General features: G+C 52.3%; 1 protein-coding gene across 1 annotated transcript in view; it reads left to right on the forward strand.

Annotated features, from left to right (window-relative positions):
* The window catches only part of Acox3 (acyl-CoA oxidase 3, pristanoyl), a 32,072-nt gene extending 7,717 nt beyond the window's left edge, over positions 1–24,355 (forward strand). Inside the window, exons 7-19 of the mRNA XM_021161981.2 lie at positions 2,788–2,931; positions 4,986–5,074; positions 8,911–9,007; positions 10,143–10,325; positions 12,017–12,139; positions 13,434–13,554; positions 15,101–15,223; positions 15,712–15,825; positions 17,559–17,674; positions 18,729–18,903; positions 19,499–19,566; positions 20,230–20,316; positions 22,547–24,355. Coding sequence (XP_021017640.1) covers positions 2,788–2,931; positions 4,986–5,074; positions 8,911–9,007; positions 10,143–10,325; positions 12,017–12,139; positions 13,434–13,554; positions 15,101–15,223; positions 15,712–15,825; positions 17,559–17,674; positions 18,729–18,903; positions 19,499–19,566; positions 20,230–20,316; positions 22,547–22,666 — 1,560 coding nt within the window. The 3' untranslated portion in view covers positions 22,667–24,355. The remainder of the gene's footprint in view (positions 1–2,787; positions 2,932–4,985; positions 5,075–8,910; positions 9,008–10,142; positions 10,326–12,016; positions 12,140–13,433; positions 13,555–15,100; positions 15,224–15,711; positions 15,826–17,558; positions 17,675–18,728; positions 18,904–19,498; positions 19,567–20,229; positions 20,317–22,546) is intronic.
* Positions 24,356–24,683: the final 328 nt, after the last annotated feature.

Genomic DNA, 24,683 nt, shown 5'->3' on the forward strand with positions numbered 1-24,683 from the left:
ACCCCAGACCCCTGATTCTTAGAAAAAGACAGCAAGTATATTAATTTTCCTTTTTTCCCCTTAACATTGCAAATGAATTCAGAGATCTGCCTGCCTTTATAAGCACAGACAATAAGCTAGCTGGGTGGAATCTTGCTCTGAGATCCCCATTTCTACCATGCCTGGGCCTAACCTTGCTCTGTCCCAGGCTGACCTTGAACTCAGGAATGTGCCTGCCTTTGTAAGCACAAGCAATAAACTTAGCTGGGTGGGATCTTGCTCTTTAATCATTTCCTAAATGTCTTTTATTTTTTAATTATTTATTTATTTTTATGTATATGAGTACACAGTAGCTGTCTTCAGACACATCAGAAGAGGGCATCGGATCCCATTATGGATGTGAGACACCAAGTGGTTGCTGGGAATTGAACTTAGGACTGGAAGAGCAGTCAGTGTTCTTAACCACTGAGCCATCTCTCCAGCCCCCTAAATCTCTTTATCTCCTTTCTTAATATCTTTCTGACAAGCTGGCTCATAGTGCAGCTGCCTTTGTTCTTTTAGGTTCATGAAGCTCCTTATACAATTCATATTGCATCCTTATATTTTGCATAGTTGAGAAACTATATATTCTTGAACTTAGGTTTTTCAGAGTTCTTTCCCACAGCCTTAAGGGCAGTCCTGATGGTCACAGCATTCTACCATTTTGCTAAGACATTAGAAACACCCTTGCCTCCTGGACTTGTGCTGTCTCTGATTATCATGGGTTCATTAACCTTGGCAGAGTGAACATTCCTGAAGGAGGGGCATGAAGATATGTACATTATTATATAAACAAACCTTACACTCACAATAACTATAAACACTCATGGAGGCCCTTGTCCTGCTGATTCTGTTCCAGGGGTGGGAACTATGTCACTTGTGTGGCCATGTAGGTTTCTGCAAGTAGGAACATCCAGAATTGTCAAAGGTCATCCTGTCATGGTAGACTTCGACCTTAATTAGCAGAGTTTTCTCACAATATTCATTCTTCATGAGGTGTCCTAAAAGGAGGGCAATTCAGCCTCCAGCCCTGAGGCCTGCCTTGTTTTTGCTCGTAGGCCTCTTGGTGGCAAAACAGGCTGCTCTGCCCACTGCTGCCCAGATCTTCTGCTCCTTGCCACATTTCTGGCATGTGTTGCTGACCACTTGTGGAACATTGCTATTACTCTGTGTGGACACTGCCCTCTGCAGGGAGGCACTGTGGAGAGAGGCCATGCCTGGTCCTCTAGAAACTCCTGATATGCAGAGTGGGAGGGACAGAGTCTTGTCTTAGTTTTGGGTTTTATTGCTGTGAAGAGACATATTCTTAGCCAAAATATCACAAGAACAGTCCTTAGGCCACATACTAAAATTCTTCTCTGAAACTTCTTGATCTGGGCCCTCACAGTTTAAATAACAATATGCACTACTGTCTTCTGTGTTCGCACTAAGATAGCCCATTAAGCCCCACTTAGTGTTCAATTGCTTTTCCTAATCCAAAGTCCCAAAATGTTCATATTCCTCCAAACAAAACATGGTCAGGCCTATTACAACAATACCCCACTCCTCGTACCAACTTTTGTCTTAATTTGGGTTTTACTGCTGTGAACAGGCACCATGACCACAGTAACTCTTACAAAGGAGAACATTTAATTGGGGCCGGCTTATAGTTTGAGAGATTTAGTTCATTATCATTATGGTAAGATGCATGGTGGCTTGCCGGCATGGAGAAGGAGCTGAGAGTTCTCCATCTTGATCCACAGGCAGCAGAAGTGACTGTAAGCCACACTGGGTGTTGCTTGAGCATATGAGACCTCAAAGCCTGCCATCGCAGTGACACACTTCCTCCAACAAGGCCACACCTACTCCTCCAAGGCCACACCTCCTAATAGTGCCACTCCCTATGAGCCAGGCATTCAAACACATGAGTCCATTCCTACTCAAACCACCACAGGTCTCAATTGTCAGGGGTGGCCAGTGTTGAATGGAGTGTGGAAGCCTCCTTCCCCCCCTTGCCTGAGGACTATGTCCCACTGCCACTTTCTGTCACATGCTGAGGGGGGAGGCTCACCCCTCCTGTTAACTGGTGTGTGATAGAGAGCTCTATGTTTAGAAAATTAAGCTTAGCGTTCAGCACTTGCACACTGTCCATTTGTCCACGTGGCTGGCTGTGGACCCTGGCCTGGGCTGCTGTAGTGGAGCTGGAGAGGACCATACCATGCAGGCTGTCATACCTGCCAGCACATAGCCACCCCCCCCCCCCGACTCCTGAAACTTTCTTGCCTGCTTCTTGACAAAGACTTTTATCTTGGACTTTCTGATTCCTTGACCCTCTCTGCTCCCTTTGTACTTTGGTGCCTGTGGCTTTTGTGGGACTTGTGAGAAGCCTGCGCTGGCTGCTGGCCGAGGACAGTGCCCATGGCCTTACCTTAGGCTGGGGGGCGGGGGGGGGGGGGCAATTAATTGCTGACTCAGCAGAACTTGACCTTGCAGGCTGAATGCATTAGCAGTCAGAATGGGGTATGGCAAGAGGTCAAGCAGACTCTACTGGCAGTGTGGCCAGTATCAGCCTCTATTGGTGACAGCCAGCTGCTCACTGTGTGGGACTGAACCTCACTTTCCATTTCCTCTGTAAGGTGATCCTGAAACAAACAAAGTCAGCTTGGCCCACTCAGTCCATTTTTACTGTTGGCTCCGAGGCTTGGAGCTCAGGGGTTGGCCTGCTGTGGAGGGAAAGCCATTCTTTGGTCCCCACTGCTGATGACAAGGATACTAATCTCCCCTTCACAGGAATTCATCTTACATTCCCCGGATTTCGAGGCTGCCAAATTTTGGGTGGGCAACCTGGGCAAGACGGCAACTCATGCGGTGGTGTTTGCCCAACTGTACATGCCAGACGGCCAGTGCCACGGGCTGCATTCCTTCCTGGTGCAGGTAAGACCTGGGCGGGGCTGGCACGGATGGACAGTTAGCCTGTAGCCACATGCCCTGTCTGCCTTTGGGCAGATCTGTACTGCCGTGGGAGATGTTTGTGCTGAGTCTCAGCTTCCTGCAGGCTTCCTGCAGCCCGCTTCCATTCCAGCCCACAGGGACACAGTCCTGCTAGAGTCTCCGTGAGCGATGCACAGAGCACCCAACAGGCCTGTCTTTACAGAGGCCTCAGGGACACCTCACCACCCCCCTCCAGCTGATGCCTGTGCTGCCCTGCAGGGATATGCTTGAATATACATGCAGTCCCTGTGAGAGCCAGAAGAGGGCATGAGACACCCTAGAACCGGAAGCACAGCCAGTTGCCTGATGACAGTGCTGGGAACCAAACCTGTGTTCTCTGCAGGAACTACTACGCCATCCCTCCGGCCACCACCGCTTGTGGTGGTTTTTGTTGGATCTTCTGAAAAATGCTGCCAACTGCTTTTACCCTGCTGGTTGTCCCTCCTATTTTAGCTCTCTGCTGCTGTGACAGAATCCCTAACACAACAGCCTCAAAGACAGAAAGGTCTGTTCTAGTTCAGCTTCTGACGGCTCAGTCCACAGTGTCCTGACAGCGGTGCTGCTGGGGGCCTGAGGCAGCCCAGGTACCGGCAGCCCAGGTGTGGCTGAGTAAGCTGTGTCTGGGGACAAAGTGAGAAGTAATCGAACGGACCAGTGTCTCAGTAGCCCCTTAAAGGACACGCTCTCAATGGCCTGATTTCCTCACACCCGTGCCCCGCCTCCCCACTTCAGCACTATTGGCTGAAGCCCAGACCTTTGACCTTGAGGACCAGGATCCAAACCTTGACACTTCCTGGTCGTCACCACTCTCTTCTCCAACTGTCTGGGTTTTATGGCATTTATTTTAAAAGGTTTAAGAGAAGTTTGTGTTTAAATTTTTACCTAGCTTTACTGCAAGATTTTAAAAAATTAAAAGATGCTTTATGGCTGAGTTTTAATTTCAATATTACATATTTTTACTAAAAATTATATATATATTTTCAATAAAAATCAGATACACAAAACAAAAGCTAGTAGCTCTTACAAAGAGCTAAGTTCCAAATGCCTAGATTTAACCCACCCACCCTCTGTCCCTTTTGTCTTCCTTTGCTTCTGGAGTTTGGACCCAAGGTCTCCCACATGCTAAGCATGTACTGTACCCTGGGCTCTACTCCCAGCCTCCAGATCTCCTCGCCTCAGTGTGTCTGGCTTGCTGATCTGAGGTGTCCTGTGTTGTCAGTGGCAGCTGTGCTCCTCACTGTTGTCTATGACCTAGAATAACAGTATCTATAGACACTGTCCTCATCCCATTGATGGGGAGGGAGGCACTGGGGCCTCTGCCTTAAAGTTGGCGATCCTGCTTTAATGTGGCACAAAACCTGCTTTTTCATAGTGGCCCTGGGTCAGGAGTCTACAACCAGTCGTGCCTGTATTCCTGTAGGGAATGCTTAGTGGACACCCATTAGGGAAGATGAGCTTGGCATAGCTTGCCCCGACTGACTTTCCCATAGCACATATGTGCTCAGCTAATACTGGGAGCCCACTGCAGGTCCTCTCTCTTAAGGTGTGAACAGTGTCACACCATAGCCAGAACTAAAACAGGGAAGCCACACGCTGCTAAACCTGCAGTCATGAATCAGGGTGCTCTCTGATAGCCCAGGAAGCTCCATCTTACCTGCCCCAGCTCCTGGCTTCCCTCACTGGTAGCCATGCCATGCCAGCTTCTGCCCACCCCTGCCACCCCCCTTCTATTAAACTTCTCTTTTGTAAGGACTCTTACCATGGATTTATGGCCCATCTAGGAATCAAGATGATCTTGTGTTGAGGTCTCTCTCTGCCCCATGACAGCTGCAGAGGTCTGTTTTCCACAGAAGGCCCCATCTCTAGACCTGGACACATCACTTCAGGGGACCCAGTATGACTCAAGTTATTCAGAGTCACCCCTGTCAGCTTGTCTGGACATGCTTTCTTGTGTGCTGACAGACTTACCTAGCCATTATTCCTGTGGCTCTGTGCAGATCCGTGACCCGAAGACCCTGCTTCCCATGACAGGGGTGATGGTCGGTGACATTGGGAAGAAGCTGGGGCAGAATGGCCTGGATAATGGGTGAGTGTCATTGGCCTCACGAGACCAATGCTACCTCTTTGGGGCTCCGGGATTGTTCCTAAGCTACAGGCTGGAGTGGACTGCCAGTGCCACACCCTCTCTGGAGTGCAGGCTCCTCAGGGCCTGGCATGGATGTGGCAGGTACCAGTGGGGTGCTTGTTTGAGCAGCGGCCATTGTGTGCTTAAGCCGCTGTTCCCAGAGGTTCGCCTTGCCCTCACATTCCACGGATCTCTCAGGGTGTGACTCTCCCAGCTCTCAGGGCAGACTAGATGTGCTTCCTGGGGAGACTGCGGGCTTAGAGGTGCCCAACAGTGTAGGACTTTCCTTCCTCTGTGAAGTCTCTTAGTGATTAGCCTTAGTGGTCCTCCATGGAGCCAGCCATGATATCTACTTAGAGTCTCCAAGTTAGTAATTGGCAAAGTTGCTGGACATGTGATTGAGCGAGGTGCTTTTGACTCATCCTAGAACTGCTCGGGAACAGGGTTGACCTGCAGCACTGCGCACTGTGTACTCAGATGGGAGTGAAGACCTTGGGCTGGACCTTAACTGGGCTGAGGGCCCATGGTCAGCGGGCCACCTGCATGGCCTGAGGTTTATAGTGTACCAGGTGAAGGCCACCCAGCAGGGGAGGGCTCACTCTCATCTCTATTATTTCTTAGTCCAGCTTTCATGCTTACCCCTCAAGGGACCTGCTGAACAGCCTAGGTGACCTTCCTGCCTTCCTCTGGGTCAGTGTGTGCAGGCTCCACCCAGCTCTAAGCTACCTGGCCTGGTGCACTTAGGCCCCTCTCTTCCAACAGGATAACTCATGACTATGGAAGTGGCCAAAATAGGGTGTTCCCAAGCATTGTGTGCTATGCTGAGTTAAGTATGTTTGCCCATCTCAGTTCTGTGTATATTTGGGCTCTTAGAGTCACCTCAAGCAACTGCTGTGGCTGGCTACTAAGACCAGCCTCCTCCAGAGAGAGAATTCTGACCTGGGCCAGGGGCTTCCCAGGCTCTGATGGACACTTCTGTCTAGCATCACCAGAAGGCAGGGGCAGGGCCAGGGGAGGGCTCAAGCCTCCTTAGTCTTCAGTCAGTAATAGCGTGGATGGGGCTAGAAGCACCAATACCTAGCAGTCCAACCTTAAGGAGAAGGATCAGGGCTCAGAAATCACAGAGCTGCCATCCCCTCTGTTGAGGGCTCTGTGTTCAGCCTGGCAGGTACTCTCAGCTTGTGCTGGTTGCTCATTAAAGCCATTAGAGTAAGTTTGGGACATCACAGAGAGCTTGTATTTGGCCCCATCACAGCAGCACCTGTCTTTAAAGAATGGGTTGTCTCCTGGGATACATCGCACAGGCACCAAATCCCACTTACAGGAGCCTCAACTTGTAGGTGTAACAAAGGCCTAGCTGAGCGTCACCATGGGCACGCTGTGGGGCAGCCTGAATCGCTGTTCCAGCAAGCAGAGGCCAGGCTGATCTTGAGTTCTCAAATCTAAGGCTTTAAGCAGACTAAATGACTAAGCTTCTTGCCTGCACTGACCACAGGCAGCCAGCAGAGGGCGCCAAAGCTCCAGAGCTGAGTGGCTGCTCTGCCTCAACTTCAGGAGCAGCGCCGTAAGTTAGTGAACTTTTAGACTGGGGACAGGTTCTGAGTTAACTTTTGTCGTTTTGAAACCTGTCATGACTGTTTAGGAATCCAGAGCAGAGTCAGCTGCACGGACCACTTTCAACCAAACGTTCTAATGATAAGGATCTTTCCCCCGGGGACACTGAGCCCAACCTCAGTGTGCCCACAGTACTTTTCATGATGAGGCTGGGCTTTGGGCCTGGGGAGTCCTCCTTGACAAGGCTGAGAGGGAGCCCCAGAATGAGTATCTACACCAGGTGGGAATCGGCTGGTGGCTGCTAGGAGTTATTGCAATACACACTCTCCCTCTACACCCTTCCAACATGTCTGTCACATTCAATCCATATGTCTCAAGTTGTATACATGCCCCATGTCATCCACACTGCTTCCATACCACATGCCCCGTCATACAGCTATCCCATGTCACTGTCCTGTAATTCATTTCTAGACACACACATACCCTGAAGCCTCCGAAGGCTCCCCCGTTTATATACCCCCATATACATATACCTACTTGAACCTCTGAATGCCCCATGTCACACACACATCCCATACCACACATGTGTTCAGATGCCTTGTGCTCCACACTCCCTGTGTCTGTCACACTTTGCTGTACACACATCCCCTGATCCCCGGAGACCAAAATCATAGTGTGCCAAACAGCTCACCAGCTGGACCCAACTGACTGTTCTGTGGATATAAAAGTGATCCAAAGATGATCTGTGAGACTTAAGCTAGAGCAGAAACTTGAGAAGCACAAGTGTGCTCAGACTCATTCTACCTCGGTGGCAAAGAAGGGTGAAGATTTTCCACTCCTTAAAAAGAGTGCTTTCCGTTGACAACATTGTACTTGAAAAGCATTCCTCGGCTTTCAAGTAAACAGTTGGAGTACCTCGGTTCTGGCACCCAGGCAGGGTTTCCTTTAAAACGGGGCATTGTGTGCAGCCTGCAGGCTGCGTGTGGGCCACGTGGCCACCAGACACAGTGTGCCGTTAGCTGGGTGTGCTGTGTTAAGATTCTGCCACCCCAAGGCTCTTGTGAGCCTTGTTATGTCGGTACTGGGAAGGGCTGCTGTGTCTTCTCCAGGAAATGGTCTTTGGGATGACTCTGTCACCTTGGAGGACCATTCTTCACCATCACCTCTGTTCCTGGTCACTAAGTGCTTGGTAGGGACAATCTGTGGGCAGGAGAGTGACTCACTGGGAAACAGGGATGATTGAGTGCTTACTCTGAATAGAGCTACCCTGGAGAGGGGTCTGCCTCTGCATCTTTGCAGGATGGGCAGAAAATCCCATCACACCCACCTGGTGGTCCTGAGTAGGATGTGTCCCTTTTGAAATACTTCCACTCTCCCATGCTGTTTAATGAGCAACTCAAGTGGAGCCAGGCTGCTGTCAGCCAGAGCCTGCAGGAGGTCAGATGCAGGTGAGGAACGGCAGGATGTGGCAGCACAAGGTAGCTGCTGTCGACTGACTAGGCTGTCTGTGTTTGCATAGTGTTGTAGCCACTAGCCACACTGCTATCGGAACCATTGAGACTTTTCAATGGTTTACTTTGCAGTTGACCTCGTTCAAGCTTCTTCCTTAATCCATTACAAAACATCTTGGATTGTCAGTGCCCAGGGTCCATGCAACACCCGTTAGACCCTTTCCTAGCTGCTCCAGGAAAGACTGGACTACAGGCTCTTTGATTCCACTTAGCATTTTATTTGTTTGTTTGTTGTTTTGTTTTTCTCAAGACAGGGTTTTACTGTGTAGCCCTGGCTGTTCTGGATGGAACTCACACTAGACCAGGCTGGCCTCAAACTTGTAAAGATCTACTGCCTCTGCCTCCCGAGTGTTGGGATTAAAGGTGTCCTCTGCCACAGCCAGCTTGACTTAGCATTTGAAACCGCCGTCAGCTGGCTGTAGTGCTCTGTACTGGGGCTCAGAGGTAACAAGCTTTAGAACCAGCTCCTGTCCTCCTGTCAGTGGTGTGTGACCCTTGCTGTGCACAGGCAGGTGGTGGGCGCGTGGAGCTTCTCTTTGCCAGTGACATGAGGGCATATCTGTCTCAGGAGATAAAGGGGGAGGGCAGTGATGGCCCTCAATGGCCCCATCACACTCACACCCTTGTTTTGGGGGGTGATGCTACCTTCAGCTGCTCTTGGGGAGAGGGAGAAAGCCCAGAGAGGCTCCTGGAGGGCTTGCATGATAGAAGCCCACCTTCTCTCCTGCACAGATTCGCCATGTTCAACAAAGTTCGAATTCCTCGCCAGAACCTGCTGGACAGGACTGGGAATATCACCTCTGAGGGCACTTACAACAGCCCCTTTAAGGTACCAGTGGGCTGTGGGCATTCGCAGACAGAACTTCCCACATGTCTGTTCCTGTGGTGTTGAAAATCACCCCAGGAGCAGCTGGCCCTGTGGTTACCACACAGCTCTCTTGGTTGGGTTTGGTGTCCTCAGCAGAGAAGGGACTTAGCCACAGTGCTGGTGGGCAAGGGTGGCCTGGGTCTGGCAGCATTTTCTGGCTATGCCTGGATATCCATGACTTCTTGGGCCAGGGGCTGCTCTCCCACAGCGTACAGAGGAAAACTGTCTTCCTAGTATTGCTGTGATAGTTCCCAAACAGTTCCACTGACGGTATTCAAACACAGAAGCCCATGAGGGCCACTTACTTTCTTTCTTTCTTTCTTTCTTTCTTTCTTTCTTTCTTTCTTTCTTTTTTTTTTTTTTTTTTTTTTTTTTTTTCGTTTTTTTGAGACAGGGTTTCTCTGTGTAGCTCTGACTGTCCTGGAACTCACTTAGTAGACCAGGCTGGCCTCGAACTCAGAAATCCACCTGCCTCTGCCTCTTGAGTGCTGGGATTAAAAGCGTGTGCCACTGCGCCCGGCTAGGGGCTACTTTCTTTCATAGTCCCACAGGAGGGTCACGTGGGCTAACCAGGTGTGATGATAACTCAGAGTGTTAAGGCTGTAGGTGGAGATGAACCGTGGGGTAGCCCACAGCTCTGGAGTGGTGAGCACACAGACAGACAGCAGAGGCCAGGGAGCAAGGACACCAGGCTGTCCCAGAGCCCCACAGAGCGGCCTGAGCCCAGCTTCTGTCAAACCTAGTGAAGGGCAAAATAGATGTGGAGTTGACACTGAAGGCTGGAGCGAAGGCCGGAACACGGCTCCCAGGAGCTCGGCTGCTGGGGTCCAAGGAGCCGATGCCCCAGCTGAGTGTCTGGGGGACACAGAGTCCCATGCTGGACCATACTTGCCTCTGGTGCCCAACTAGGAAAAGCAGGGCACAGCACCCTCAGGTGGCCCAAGAAGAAGAGCTTACCTTCTCAAAGCTCCTCCCTCCTTGGGCAGCTGGAAGCCCTCTCTTCCCAGTTCATCTGGGTGTACGCCTTCTTCTTTGGGACATTCTCTGAGTCTGCACAACATCTGACTGATGGGCGACACCCGTCTTTCTTCCCCAGGATGTCCGGCAGCGTTTGGGAGCATCATTGGGCAGCCTGTCCTCAGGACGCATCTCCATCATCAGCATGTCTGTGGTCAACCTGAAGCTGGCCGTGTCCATAGCCATCCGGTTCTCGGCCACACGGTGTCAGTTTGGACCCACAGATAAGGAAGAGATTCCCGTCCTTGAATATCCACTGCAGGTACTGGCCGTCTGCATTATCTTCTGCTTTCTGCTCCTTCTTGGCCCCTGGGAGTTGGTGAGAGATCTCAGGGACTGCCCTAAGAACAGGACAGTGGGCAGGAGTGCACCTTCCAGGCGCCAGGACCTTGGGGTGGCTTTAATTAAAGAGGTGTACTATACTCAAAAGGAGGTACATGGGAGGAGGAGAGCCAGGACTCTGGTGGCAGGTATGAGCCTGCTGAATGTGCAGATGAGGTCACCCTGCTTTGGCAGGGGAGACTGTTCTGGATCAGGCTACAGTCTTTGACTCGTCTGTGCCATCCCTAAGAAAGGACCCCGAGGACACCATTTCTGGAAGCAGCAAGTGAGCTCAGCCCTTTAAACACTATGGCATTTTTTTTTTTTTTTTTGGTTTTTTTCGAGACAGGGTTTCTCTGTGTAGTCCTGGCTGATCCTGGAACTCACTTTGTAGACCACGCTGGCCTCGAACTCAGAAATCCTCCTGCCTCTGCCTCCCGAGTGCTGGGATTAAAGGCGTGCGCCACCACGCCCAGCTCACTATGGCATTTAAAGCAGCAGAAGGGATACCCAGCCTTGCATGCATCCTCAAAGGCAGCAGAGGGACATAGCATAGAGGCCATGAGTGGAAAGGGGCGTGCCAGCCACCTCCTGTGCTCCCCAGCCGGAGTCTCACTGCTTGTCCTGCTCTGGTGCCCTTTGCAGCCAGAGGGGCAGTCACGGCCCCCTTTATGGGCACAAGGGAAGGACAGGTTGGTGACCTGGTTGCTATATCAGGCCTAGGCCTTGTGTCGAGTGCTGCATAAGTGCCGCTTTCTGAGTGACAGTCGGAGGGAATGAGGCAGAATTGCCCTTTCCTTCACTTCTGCCTCACGCTGGCAGTGAGCTCTTCCACTTCCTGCCTTGGAAGTGGAACGTAGTCTCTCGCCGTGCCTGGGCGGCCCGTGCACCCTGTTGTCACCCTTGCTCCTCGTGGTGACAACATATGGACTACTCTGAGTGCCCAGGGTAATCCAATGGTTAAGGCGCTCCAACCCAGGTCCTTGCTGGTGCTGCCACTGCCTAAGGGGCCGCGTGCCATGTGCTGACAGAGTTGGCACGTGGCAACACCTGACAGCCGTGGTGGGGGCTCACTGGGTCCCTTTCAGGCTCCACCTGTTTCCCTCCAACCCATTCATCTCTTCATCCATTTGTCGCCCAGCAGTGGGTGTATGCCATGCGTCTCGGGTGCTGGTGTGTGAGTCCCCCCACCCCAGGGTGATTGGTCACCTTTCACAGGTTCTAGAAATACGGTGCCAGGGCTGAAGAGATGGCTTGGTGGTTTAAAGCACTCTCTCTCCTCTTCTCCCCTCCCTTCTCCTCTCCTCTCCTCCCCTCTCCTCTCCATCTTCCAGAGGACCTGGGTTTGATTCTCAGCACCCACATGGTACCTCACCACCATCTGTAACTTCAGCTCCTGGAGAATCTGACACCTTCTTGTGACCTCCCTGAGCCCCAGGCACACAGGAAATGCATATATGTAATACATGCAGGCAAAACATTCATACACATTGAATAGATTATTATTTAAAAGTAGCGCCTGTCTGGGACTGCATTGGCACCAGTCCTAAGGAGGCTGACTCCAGGTTCCCGTAGCCAGGCCCAGAGAGCCAGCCACTCTGGGCATCTGTTGTGTCTTTTGTTTTCCCCCAGCAATGGCGCCTACTTCCGTACCTGGCGGCTGCCTATGCCTTGGACCACTTCTCTAAGACAATCTTCATGGACTTGATGGAGATGCAGAGTGCCCGGCTCAGGGGAGACCACAGCGACCAGCAGGTGAGGCATCTGTGTTGCTCTTGCCAAGGTTGAGCAGCCCTGTTTCGGCACTGAGGCGGAACAAAAAGCAGCTGGCTGTGGGAACAGAGCCTGTGTGGATTCCTTTAGCTGTCCCCCAGCTTGGGGCTTGCCCAATGACTTGCAGTTTGGGCTGTGTCCATCACTCCATATCTGGGGGATGTGCTGGCCGACCAGAACTCCCAGCTCCTTCTGAGAGCGTGATGGTGTTCACACTCCACATAGCCACCCTCAGAGGATTCCTCAGCTCTTCTTGTCGTTTCATAAACAACCCTGCAGAGGCCTGAATCCTCTCTCTGAGTTGACAGCCCAGGATTTGTGCCAGAAGTAAGTGAGCACGCAGCTCCACCGGGTCAGCTGCTCTGCCCGAGGACATCCATTGCTGGCTTCTCTATAGGTAGCCTACAGGTTGGTGTTTGGCCCCTCCTTGTGCTACCCACCCCAAGTGGAAATCAGATGTCAATCAAAAGGCATGGGTCTGGAAGCAGGTTAGTGCTGCAGACTGGGGCTGCGTACTCTGTCTTAAAGCAACTGACAGATGAGCTGCACTGAGATGCCTAGCGCAGATCTGGAACAGGGCTGGAGCATCACACATGTTGGCATGGAGCCCTTGAGAGGAACAGGCTATTGAGAGATGCTGCTGAGATGAAGGGGCAAATATGCTTCCCCTAGCGGGTCTATGACCTGTCTGCTGACAACACAGTTCTCCTGTTTCTCTTCTTTCTGAAACCCCGTGGTGAAATCCAGCCAGTCACCATGCCAGCTGGAACTCTCCTTATTTGAGACAGATACTGCTGGCTAAACGGATCATGTTGTGTAGCAGGCATTGTACCCAATGAGGTAGAGAAGAGGATGCATATGAAACAGATGTGAGCTTCAGGAACGAAGACCCAGGAGTGCCGTGGTGCTAAGCCATCACTGAACATCTGCATGGCCATGGTCCTCACGGCAGCACTGGCTTCAGTGCTGTACCAGTCTGTGCCCCTGCTGACCTCTCCGCAGATAGATGGTCATGTTCACTGCATACCCATGAACTTGGTAGGAGCCAAGTCTAGTAGGCATTCTCCAGTAGACTGTGCCTGCGATGGATATGCTGCTGAGATGGCTTGTTTCCATGAACCTGTTCGATGGAGCACTTCCACCTCTGCTCTGTTCTGTGCTTCCTCGCTCCTCATCATAGCTGGGCTTCCTTTCTGTTGACACTAGTGCTGAGGCTGGGGCCTGACTCGCAGTGCCAGTTGGTCTTCACCTCTTCTCACTGGGTTCTCCCCCACAGGCAGAACTCGGACGTGAGATCCATGCTCTGGCATCGGCTGGCAAGCCTCTAGCCTCATGGACAGCCCAGCGGGGTATTCAGGAGTGCCGTGAGGCGTGTGGGGGACATGGCTACCTGGCCAGTAAGTTTGGGTTAGTCTGGGGAGTTTCTCATCCTCAGTCCTCCCATGGGCCACTGGGCCAGGGTCCCACAAAGTGCAGCCTGTTTTTCTGATAAGGTTTTATTGGGACACAGCTGTACACACTCAGGCACACACTGCCTCTCAGTCATACCCATTAGGCATGCACCTAATATGTGACTGTGAGTACATGGTCAGGTCAGTGCCTGGTGTGGTCTCCATGGCAACTGGGCAGGTTACCCTCACTACACCTTCATGGTCAAGTCAGTGTCTGGTGTGGTCTCCATGGCAACTGGGCAGGTTACCCTCACTACACCTTCATGGTCAAGTCAGTGTCTGGTGTGGTCTCTATAGTAACCGGGAAGGTTACTCTCACTATACTCTAAGCTTTCTTATTAGAGGAAGATAGAATTATATGCCCAGCATATAGGTTCTTCCAAGGAGTCAGTGCATATAGCCTGTAGCACTATATAGATAGTACCCATCATAAATGATTAATAATAACTGGCTGCCCACTGCTGCTGCAGACAGCGTAGAACCGCCGACCTGTTAGTGGCCAAAGAGATGATTCCGGCTCCTGCAGAGCAGTGCATGCTCCCGTGAGAGTCTGGATTTGATGCTCCCAGTAGCCTGGCCGAGCCACTCAGCATGCTCTGGCCTGGCCTCTACTCCCCAACATGCTGTGTCTTACTGGCACGAGCTCACAATGGCCATATCTGAGTTATTTGCTTGCGTGTTTTTGTCCTTTCTGCAGTGTTCTTGGTAGAGCTTCTATTTGTTGTTATAACTCATGAAACACATAGACACTGTTAGCTTTGTTCTGACTTAAAATAGAATAAGCAAATTGCATCTTGAAGTACTGTAGACACAAACGTGCCTGACCCACAGCTCACAACTTAACCAGTAAGGATGCAGAGACAGTCAACAGCAATGTAAAGAACCACACACGTCAAGGTTAGATGTCAGCTCTCTGGAGCAGAAAGGGGCTGGACTGGCTCCTCTCCCTGCTGGCTCCTCCATCCTCCTCAAAGAGAATGTTTTCTGTCAGAAAAGGAAGGCTGAGAGGCTGGTTCAGGACAGTTCACCTCAGGCAGGCCCTGGGCAAAGCACATCAGGTGAAGTGAACTCAGGCCCTAGGCTGCTCACATAGCAGGAGAGTCGTGTCAACATGACAGACATCTCAGAGTTGGAAATTGCCTTTTAAAGCCTTCATTTAGCTATAGGAGTGTAGCCCCATGTCCTATCTCTGGTTCTCACACTTGGCAGGCTGTGTGGCTCTGTGTGTGTGTGTGTGTGTGTGTGTGTGTATGAGAGAGAGAGAGAGAGCTGTTAATACCAACAGGCAGGAAGGTGACAATCCTCACTGCCACCAACTCTGCTGGATGTTCATGTGTCATCCCAAAGCCTTCCTTCCGTAAGGATGATGCAGAGGCACAGTCAGCACGTGTGGGCCAAGGGAGCAGGGAGGCAAGAGAGCACTTCCTGTCCCCTGCTATGGGAAGGGCACCTCTCAGAGCATCCTGAGTGACACCGTGGTGGATTTTTACAGTGAACCGGCTTGGTGACCTCAGAAACGACAACGACCCAAACTGTACCTATGAAGGTGACAACAATGTCCTGCTGCAGCAGACCAGCAATTACCTGCTCAGCCTCCTGGAGCCTCCTTTCCAAGGTAGGCACCTCCGAGGGAGGGTGAGCTCAGCAGGGCGCAGTATGCTCTCAAGCTTTGGGAGATCCAAGCTTGTGGTCAGGTGTGTTCTCAAGCCAGGCATGGTAGCACAGCCCCATAATCTAAAGAGCCTGGGAGCCAAGGTGAGAGCACCAAGTTAGAGGGCTACTAAGCAAGACAGTGTCTTGCCAGGCCGTGGTGGCAAATGCCTTTAATCCCAGCACTTGGCAGAGACAGGAAAACCTGTCTTGAATCCTCCCACTTCTGAAAAAAAAAGAGAGAGAGAAAAAAAAGAAAGACACTGTCTCAAAAATACAGATGTGGGTCATCTGCAGGGTGAACAAAGGCCATCACTTGGTGGCAGAGGAGCTTCCTAGGTGCAGGCTAGCCACGTAGGGATGCCTAGCCAGAGATGGACGAGCTAGCAGGCCAGCCTCTGGGGGTGGGGACTTTTTGTCTTTTCTCCAAAGTCACAGAAGTGTGTGTCCTAGACGGAGCTCACTTCACAAGCCCTCTCAAGACCGTGGACTTTCTGGAAGCCTATCCTGGAATCTTGGGCCAGAAGTTCATGGGCTCCAGCAAGGCTGACTGGTTGGACTCAGCAGGTATTAACATCCTCCCCTCCACTGCCCTGTGCCTATCCACAAGGTGAGGGACTGAAGTGCACAGGCTGGGGTGACTGTTGATAGGGATGGGTCCTTTTCTAGCTTGCTGTATCTCCTTGGTTTGGTTGCCATACATTAATCTTGGGAAGGTCTCTGGGGCACCACCTATCCTGTTGCCCATGACTTGATTTCTGGGAGGAGCCTGAGAAGCAACGAATCACATGACCTAGTGAGTCACATGACCTAGTGAGTCACATGGCCTAGGAATGAGTGGCCATCACTCCAGCCTCGGCTGGGGCCTCCAAAAGTTGATGAGGGTTTTTTGACATGCTGAGGATGACATTTAAGGTTCATGGATGACCATCAGGCAGCCCTGGATCCTGTCCTGGGCTGTCTGGGTTCCAAGAGTATCAGACACCACTGTTTCACAGTGCAGAAGAAGACATCCAACATCAAGCTGTCCTTGCTTCTCCCTGATCCTGGGGGCCCCCAGGCTTGTAACACTCCACCCTCTGCCTCTGTTGTCTCAGGATATCCTCTTTGTCTTTGAGTGAGGACCCTTGTCACAGGAGTTGAGGCCTGCCCCACCCCACGGTGATCTCACTTTGTTAGCTGAAACTTCTCTTCCTATCTGCATAAGCCCTCTCAAAAAGGCCAGTCATAAATTCCAGGCCTCTGAACCTGGTAGATATTTGGGGACCATCTGTCTGTCTGCGCCACACCTAGAAGGATCCCAAGGAGGGTATACCACCCCATACCCCAGCCCTGCCTCACCTGCTCCCTGGAACACCTTTGGCTGACGCCCACTGCAGCTCTCCGTCATGCATGGTTGCATGGTCACATCCTGTGTGACCACGGATGAGCCACTAGACCTCTCTGAGCCTGTGCGGTGCATTTGCCTGTCTTTTTAATGGGCTTCTCAGTTGAGCCATGAGGATATCACAGCCTGATAGTCTGTGACATCATTTCCCTGGGAATAGGCTATGTGACACCAGAAGTCCAAACAAGTTGTGACCAGACCCCTGTTTTCTCCCCCAGGAGCTCTGAGCCATGCCTAGCAGAGAGAGGTCCCCTTGCTCCTTGTCCCTGAAACCTGCAAGTCCTTTGGACCTAGGCCTTTTCCCCCTGGATGTGGGATACAGAGAGAGCATGGACTCCACCGTACATTTGGTCAGAACCTCGTTCCCATTCAAGGCTGTGTGTCCTTGCTCATCAGTGTCCTGTGTCCTGAGTAGTGTGGGAAGTCTTCTTAGGTATGGCATACAAGGTGCCAGTAACCCACCCCTGGCCCTCCGCTCTCTGTCACTGGCTGTCTGCTGCCAGTGAGAGTAGTAGAGAGTAGCACGCCAGACTGAGGCCTTGGCAGGGCAAGTGCCAACCTATAGCCCCCAGCTGACCAGTGAGGCTGAGGGCGAGAATCCAGGTATCTGTCCTTTCCGTCCCTGAAAGAGTAGCCACCGTGTCTTAGCTGAGTGGCTCTGTGATCTGCCATGTCCAAGCTGTAATGACAGTGGAAATGCTGTCAATCACACGGCATGCACCCTGACAGCTCCACCTGATAAAGAACCTTGGGCAGCTACCCTCTGTGACTGGGTTTCCCTGCCTGCCTGCAAAACCATCCTCTGCTGTCCTCGGAAATACCACCAGGGCACACCTGGCCAGAGGTGCTGTCCACCCGGGGTTACATATGTGGCACTAGGTGCTCTCAGTTGTTTTCCCTGTCTCCTCCAAAGCCCCCCTGGCAGCCTACCGCTGGCTTGTTTGCTACTTGCTCCAAGAGAGCCATCGGAGATACTGCCAAGAGAAAAAGTCCAGAGGCAGTGACTTTGAAGCAAGAAACAACAGCCAGGTAGGTCTGTCTCACCGTTGACATCTGTCCCATTTGCTCCGGTGTCTGTCTGGAGAAGTCAGCGCCTTGGCGAGCCCCACCCTTGCACTGTAGAGTGTCAATACCAGCCTTGGTGCCTGTGGGAGAGATGTAGGGTGCTATATTTACTGTGCCAGGTAGTAGCTGCTGCTGGAGTAGGGTGTTGGTTGTAAGAATATGGACCCACACAGTAAGGGCTTTCAGTGGGGCAGCAGCTCCCACGGCCCACCCCTTCCTCCTCACCCCAATGTTCAGCCCTTCTTAGTCACACTGTCTTTAGTGTGCCTTGGTAGGAATGGGCCGTAGTACTTCCTGCTCTCTGCCCTCCTGGCTGGGTGTCTCCTGCTCTCAGAGCAGCATAGGCTTAGGCTCACAGTCAACCAACACCTACGTGGATCTAAACTCCTCTGTGGGTTTAAAAGTTCTTCTGAGGCAGTGCAGCGGGGGCAGGAAAAGAGGTGCCGGCAGTCACCGGCAAGCAGCCAGTTTGGGTGTCAGAGAAGGCCACTGAAAGGGTCTTTGGTGGCTAGCCTCCCTAGCGAAGGCGATCCGTCTGTGGCTAGAGGGAATCCTGCAGAGCCTGTGGCTATTTGCCAGTCTTAACACGGGGTCCAAGAACGGGGGGTGGGGGTGGGGGTTGCACTTCAGAAACCCTTAAAGACAGCGAAGCATTAGCTCCGTCCAGCAGAGCCTGTACTCCATCATCCCCAGCTACAGAAGAGGACAGGCCCTGTGCCCTGGAACCACTCACAGTGGTGTAGTGATGGGCTGGGCATGGGGCCAAGGGAAAGTGGGCCATCTTGGAGTGTGTAAATGCGGTAGCCTCCCTTCACAGGGCTTAGCTTCACCCGGAGATCCTTTCTGTGGGTGCCATCCTGTGTCCCCATGCTACTTAGCCTCACGGTGCTGACCTAGAATCGGCGTTCCAACATAGACCTCGGTCTCCAGTTCTCTGATGCCCCCCCTCATAGGAGACCCAGTTACAGAGGGGTTTGATTGGCTGCCTCCAGCACACCAGGCCTCTGTCCCGATGCAGGTGTACGGTTGCCGGCCCCTGGCCCTGGCCTTCATGGAACTCACCGTGATGCAGCGATTCCACGAGCATATACACAGCTCCAGCCTGTCTCCATCTCTGCGGACTGTGCTTGGGCGGCTCAGCACGCTCTACTGCCTGTGGTGCCTGAGCCAGCACATGGCCCTGCTCTACCGAGGTGAGGCTGCTACTTGGATGGCTGTCTGAGAAAACAGTGACCCAGGGACCTTTCTCTTTGGCGAAAAAAAATCATCCTGAAACTAGTTCCCGCCATCGACACATTCCCAGCCGCATAGACCACTGTTGAGATTCTACAGGAAGGCTGCTGGGAGCTTGGTCCCTTACTCTGTCCCCCGGTAGCTTCACGGGCCTATATGCCCCACATACCATAGCCCCATGATCCTTCTAGGCCGCCAGCCCCCCTCACATTCACCTGAAGTGCATCTGGGCACCTGTGTGGTCTGATGCTGGCACCTGCCTACCTGTGTATCCCTATTCCCCTTGTGGTCCCCAAGCCTCAGGCCCTTGCCTCTCTCATGTCTCCTTAACCAGGTCTGACACATGCACAGGAGTGGCAGGGGTGAGGGGTGACAGGGAACCTCAGAACTGGTCTGGAGCCAGCATGTTTCTTCCCAGACATCACAGTAGACTGGTCAGTGCTGTGGTACCTTGACATCTCTGTTCAAAAGGCTTCATGGGACTAAATGGAAAAGGCCTTTCTTATGTGCTGTGGCCACAGGGCTGAGGAGTGTTTGACAAAGCTGTGCTTGCAGGTGGCTACATTTCTGGGGAACAAACAGGAAGAGCGATGGAGGACGCCATCCTGACCCTGTGTGAGCAGGTGAGTCTCACCACCTTTGTTGGGAATCCTCTCTGTCCCCACTGTGCGGCCTCTACCATCACCCGGAGACTGTCTGCCCAAGCTCTGCCATCACCCAAACGTTATTAAACTTCAGTGTGCTTGGCAGGAGTTATTTGAAGGGAAAAAAAAAAATTTGTATGCATTTCAAGAAAGTCCTTGGGTGTCTCCACAGCAGATTGCTCTGTGGGGCTTAATAACGGTCTATGTGAGGAAGCAGGGGCCAGGGAACCACCGCCTCGGCTGCAAGTGTGATAGCTTTTGCAGGAGCTCGGGAGCACTTTCTGCCCCTGTGGCTTCTGGACTTCCTTTCCAGCTTCAGAAAAAGCAGTCGGCAGTTTGGCCCTAGGCTGGGGATGCGCCTCAGGGGACACGCTAACAGGCTGCACTCAGGCACATCTGCCAGCTTCCCAGCCTTGCCGCAACAACAAATGCTGGCTGTCCCGAGTCAATGGCGACATGGTAGAAGTATGCAAACACACACCCAGGGAATCTATAACCCAGACCGGTGAGGCCTCCGAGCACTCCGTGCCTGCTCAGATTTCCAGTGCACTGTAGCAACCAGCAGCGGGGGCTTTGTTACTCCATGGTTGCCATGGAGACCGTAGGGCGTAGCCAAGTGGATGAACTTTGTTTCCCCAACAGCTGAAAGACGATGCGGTGGCCTTGGTAGACGTCATCGCCCCCTCCGACTTTGTTCTGAACTCCCCAATTGCCAAAGCTGATGGTGAGGTAAGGGGAATGCCCCCTGTGGCCACTGAGGCTTGGCTGGAGTCTCTGTGGGCCCTAAGGTAGTGAGCAGTCTCGGGTACCTTCCTGGAAATTGTCACACTTGGGGAGCTTTCTGGGGACAAGAGAAATCAGGTGGTGTCACAGTTCTTTGCCACTCCTGCTCCTGTGTCTTGGGTCCCATTCCTGACCACCAGCCTTCACCCCACAGAACAGGGAAGTTGCATCGTTGTCCTGGAGTGACATACAGGTCCCAGCCTCCTCCATCCCTCCATGCCTGCTGTCCACATGGGCCCTACAGCTCAGTCACAGACAAGGCATCAGAGCCATAAATTTGACAAAACAGCTACCGTTAGCCACCCTGACCCTGGTCTTTTTGGTCAGACATGACCCCATCTGCTTGGTCTATTTTTAAAACCCTGGCATCTTCAAGTTCTCCTCTGCCCTGCCCTCCAATCACAGTTGACTACCCCTTGGCCATCCCAACTGTGGGGCCATTGGCCCTCTGTGCCTACCTCTACAGCCCCACAGCCCTTGGTGAGCTCCCTGGTGTTCACTGGCTACCAAATTCTAGCATGGCTTGTTCAGAAGCAGTTAGTGGGCTTAAGCCTCACCCGAGATGCGACTGGCCTCTTCTTCCCCCGCCCCTGCACCTTCCTGCCCTGTTTGACACCCCACCACAAGGTGATGCCCATGTAGGGAGACGTTCACAGACTGGTGTTCCGAAGTGCCTTGCTATCCCTGGGCCTATACCCCCCTTATTCTGCCAGCATGACCTTGCAAGGTGTTCCAGCTATGTGCTGGAGGCCTGATGGTTGTGAGCTGTGGGACATGTTTAATCTTACCCACTCCAGGGCTGTGGTGGCCTGCTGTGAGCTGGTGATCAATGGTGAGGACATGGAGTCCCCTGTCCTCAGACAGCACTCTGGATTCAGTGCTTCACAAGCCTGTGAGGGTCCTATCTGGGGGGTCTGAACCCCCAAGATTGGCACACTCAGGCTGCACACGTGCATTGGAGTGGGCATCCAGGGAGCAGATGTGAGCCGGGGCTGGGCAGGTTCCCAGGTGCACCAGGAGTGTGTACAGGCAGGGCTGGTAGCCCATGGGGTGTGCACCACACCATTTTTTATGATCAGAGCCTAAGGTGCAGAAAAGCCTGCCCTGTGGTCCATGCACAGCAGAGCCAGCTGTGGACAGAGATTTGGGTCCTGTGTTAGAACTGATGGACAAGGAACTTTGAGTATGAAGAGAAAACTGGGGAGTAAGGCTTGCCTCAATTGGGTCCCCCCACGCAGGTCGGCTTCTCAGGCATTTGCAGACAGGACCTTCTTGGTAGGACCACCACGTGCAGTGCCTGTTGCCTGCAGAAGGAATTGGAGCGCATGCTCTCTGGTCAAGAACTGCTAGAGGCAGAGAGGATGGAGAGGGACTTGTGTTTCTGAGTGCCGCAGCTCAGTCTGTGGCAGTGAGGTCCTGCCTGGCAGGGTGACTGCACACACCGTTCAGCCTAAGGAAGCCGTGCCCCCTTCCCAGGCCCTCCCAGCAGGCATGGCTTCAGGAGTGCAAGCTCGGCACCGTGGAACATGGCCAAGTTCACACCATGTGGACGAGCAGTCCAGGTCTCTTAGGCAGGAGGGCAGCTTTATAGCAATGTTGTGGCTCTGCCCTAGCTGCGTCTGCCCAAGGTGTCCATGTCCGCAGCAGGTGTCGGATCTGGCCAGGTATGATCTGGACCTGCCTCCTGCATAGCATCCATTCTGCTGTCTTCCTCTGAGGAATTGAGACTAAGAACAGCTAAGACCCCAGTGGGGCCACCGGGGGCCCAAGTTCCCACCCCTGCCCCAGCCTTCTGCTCTTCAGACATACCTGGCTTGTGCATCCTGAGCTGTAGGGTAACTGGGGACAGGGATCAGAGAAGACAGAACATGGGAGGTGAGGGTGGAGGTGGGGGAAGGGTACAGATGTAGGCGTAGCTGCCATGGGAATATCCCAGGAGGGGATGGTTCCCATCAGGATTGCTTTTATGGCACTTTATAATCAAATTTGCTTAATTACTTCCTACCGAAAAAATAAAAGGCTTATATAATTAAACGTACATCATCATAACATTTCCTAAAAAGTGACAGTGGAGAATTTCCTGTCCTCGAGACTAGAGGACATCACACTGGCCACTTGTCCTCCGAGGACTCCGCTGGTCCCTGCCTTTCACCTCTACGTGGTCTGTCTCCCGCAGCTCTATAAAAACCTGTGGGCAGCTGTCCTGCAGCAGAACGGTGTGCTAGAGCGTGCCGCCTGGTGGCCCGAGTTCTCTGCCAACAAATCTGTGGCCGACAGGCTGAAGTCCCAACTGTAGACACAGTTGGAGGGGCGGTTACAGCAGGAACAGCTGATCCAGAGGCCTGGACCCAGACACAGAGCTCCAAGAGACACCCAGATGCCTACGCTGAAAACCACTGACGTTACAGCTTCTCCTCGACCCTGGTCGGCCTGTCGTACCCATCCTCAAATGGGTTTTCTGCAAGGATTTGCACAGTGTGTCTCCCTGAGGGCCTTGGAATTTAACAAAGGACTTAGTTATGCTATCTCAGGGCTCAGATAGGAAGGTAAAGTCAGGGCTCACAATGAAAGCCTTCTGCTCAGGTGAACTTTGAGATCTGTGGAAGATTTTCGAGATACTCTCTTCTCTCTGCTGCTGTCTGATTCTTTAACCCTGCTGTGGGGTGGCCATACTTCTCTATACCTGCCATTTACTCCTCTGTACCATGAACCGTCAGAATGATGTAATTTGAAGATTTTTATGGGAAAAAATGTTTTATTAACTCCTCTGGTGGCACCAGAAGTTTCTGCTGAGGAAAATGCTCCCACAGAAGACGTGCATGGTGGTGGGGACCACAGACACACCCCACTGTGTCAGTGACTGCTTGGCAGTGGCTTTCATCCTTCAGCAAATCCATACACGCATGATCCTGCTACACTGGCCATAGCCAGACCCTCGTACTTCTGAAAGGCACATATGCCACCCCTTCCTGCCGTAGGGAGGATCCCACACCATTAGCTTTCTGATGGGCTGTTCTGAGCCCCAGGTGCTTGCTGAGCCTGAGAGCCTCTCTCTTCACCATCTGCTCTTCTTGGTCATACACACATACACCCCACCCTGGCTCAGCATCCTCCCAGAGCCTACTCCAGCTGCATAGGGGCCTGCCAGCTGGAGTCCCTGTGAAACACGAGGGCCATGTGTCCACAGATGATGTCTTCCACCTGGATCTAAGGCTTTTCCCAACAATGAGGACTAGGTCTTAGGTCCTCCCTGTTCTTAGAATCTCTACCCTCCCACCCTGCCAGGCAGTGGTCACCTCAGCCACCAATTTATCTGACCATACTTTTGCGTGGGAACTTGGTTACTGTACTGTCTGATTGGAGACTGACCAGTATGTGACAAGAAGTGTCCACGGTCAGTAGAATGCTGCCTTAAGATACGTCACATGGTCCCCAGGGTCAGGCAGTCTGACTGCAGACAGCCCTCTGGTGGCCAAGGTGCCAGCAGATTTCAAATTATAGACAAATGGATCTTTAGCTATAGCTTCTGAGGGGAGGGAGAGTCAGTTTTCTTTAAGAGCCACTGGTATGTTGAGCATGCTCCATTGCATGCCCACACAGGCAAGAGCATATGGGTGGCACAGAGTGGACTTGATGGCTTTATTTTTTGTCTTGTAATATGTGCACATATATGTTTTCATATCTACCAACTGGGTATATCTTGGTCTCTGGGGTAGGGACTGGCTCTCTGGATAACCAGACTTAGATGGGTGTCCTGTTAGCTTGCAGATATCACATGACTTCCAGAAATGAATGGTGTATCCTGGTCCCTGCTCCTGTGTATGTACACTCCCCTCCTCAGTCCTAAGGGTGAGGCAGGTGGCATGTGGGGGCCTATGGGTAGAGGCTACATTATTGAGATAAACTTGTAAAGGTCCCATAAAAATGAAACATTTGTAAGCAGCAGGAAAGACTTGAATAATTGCAATAAAGTGTTGAAATCGAAGCCCTGCTTTCTCCCCTTGTGTCTCTGCCTGCAGTGCCGGTGCCCATCCCTGGGTGCTGTTGGGCAACAGCAGAGTTCAAAGAAGAAAAACATGTTCCTGGCAACCTCACACTTCTGGAAGTAACTGCCACCTTCTCCTCATTGACTTGCGTCATAAGACACAGATCCTGTTCACTGTCCTATGGTTTTGGTTCCTGCCAGGTTCCGTCCACCCAGGAGAAGTTGGAGAAGAGGAAGTGACCTGTACTGTGTGGTCCTCCCTCCGCTCCCAAGGGTCTCCATCACTTGGCTCTGCATCACACTGGCTGCTGTCATGTTAACATGCATC

The sequence above is a fragment of the Mus caroli genome, unplaced genomic scaffold, assembly GCF_978045245.1.
Source record: "Mus caroli unplaced genomic scaffold, Mus_caroli_1 scaffold_4, whole genome shotgun sequence".
Classification (NCBI taxonomy): Eukaryota; Metazoa; Chordata; class Mammalia; order Rodentia; family Muridae; genus Mus; species Mus caroli.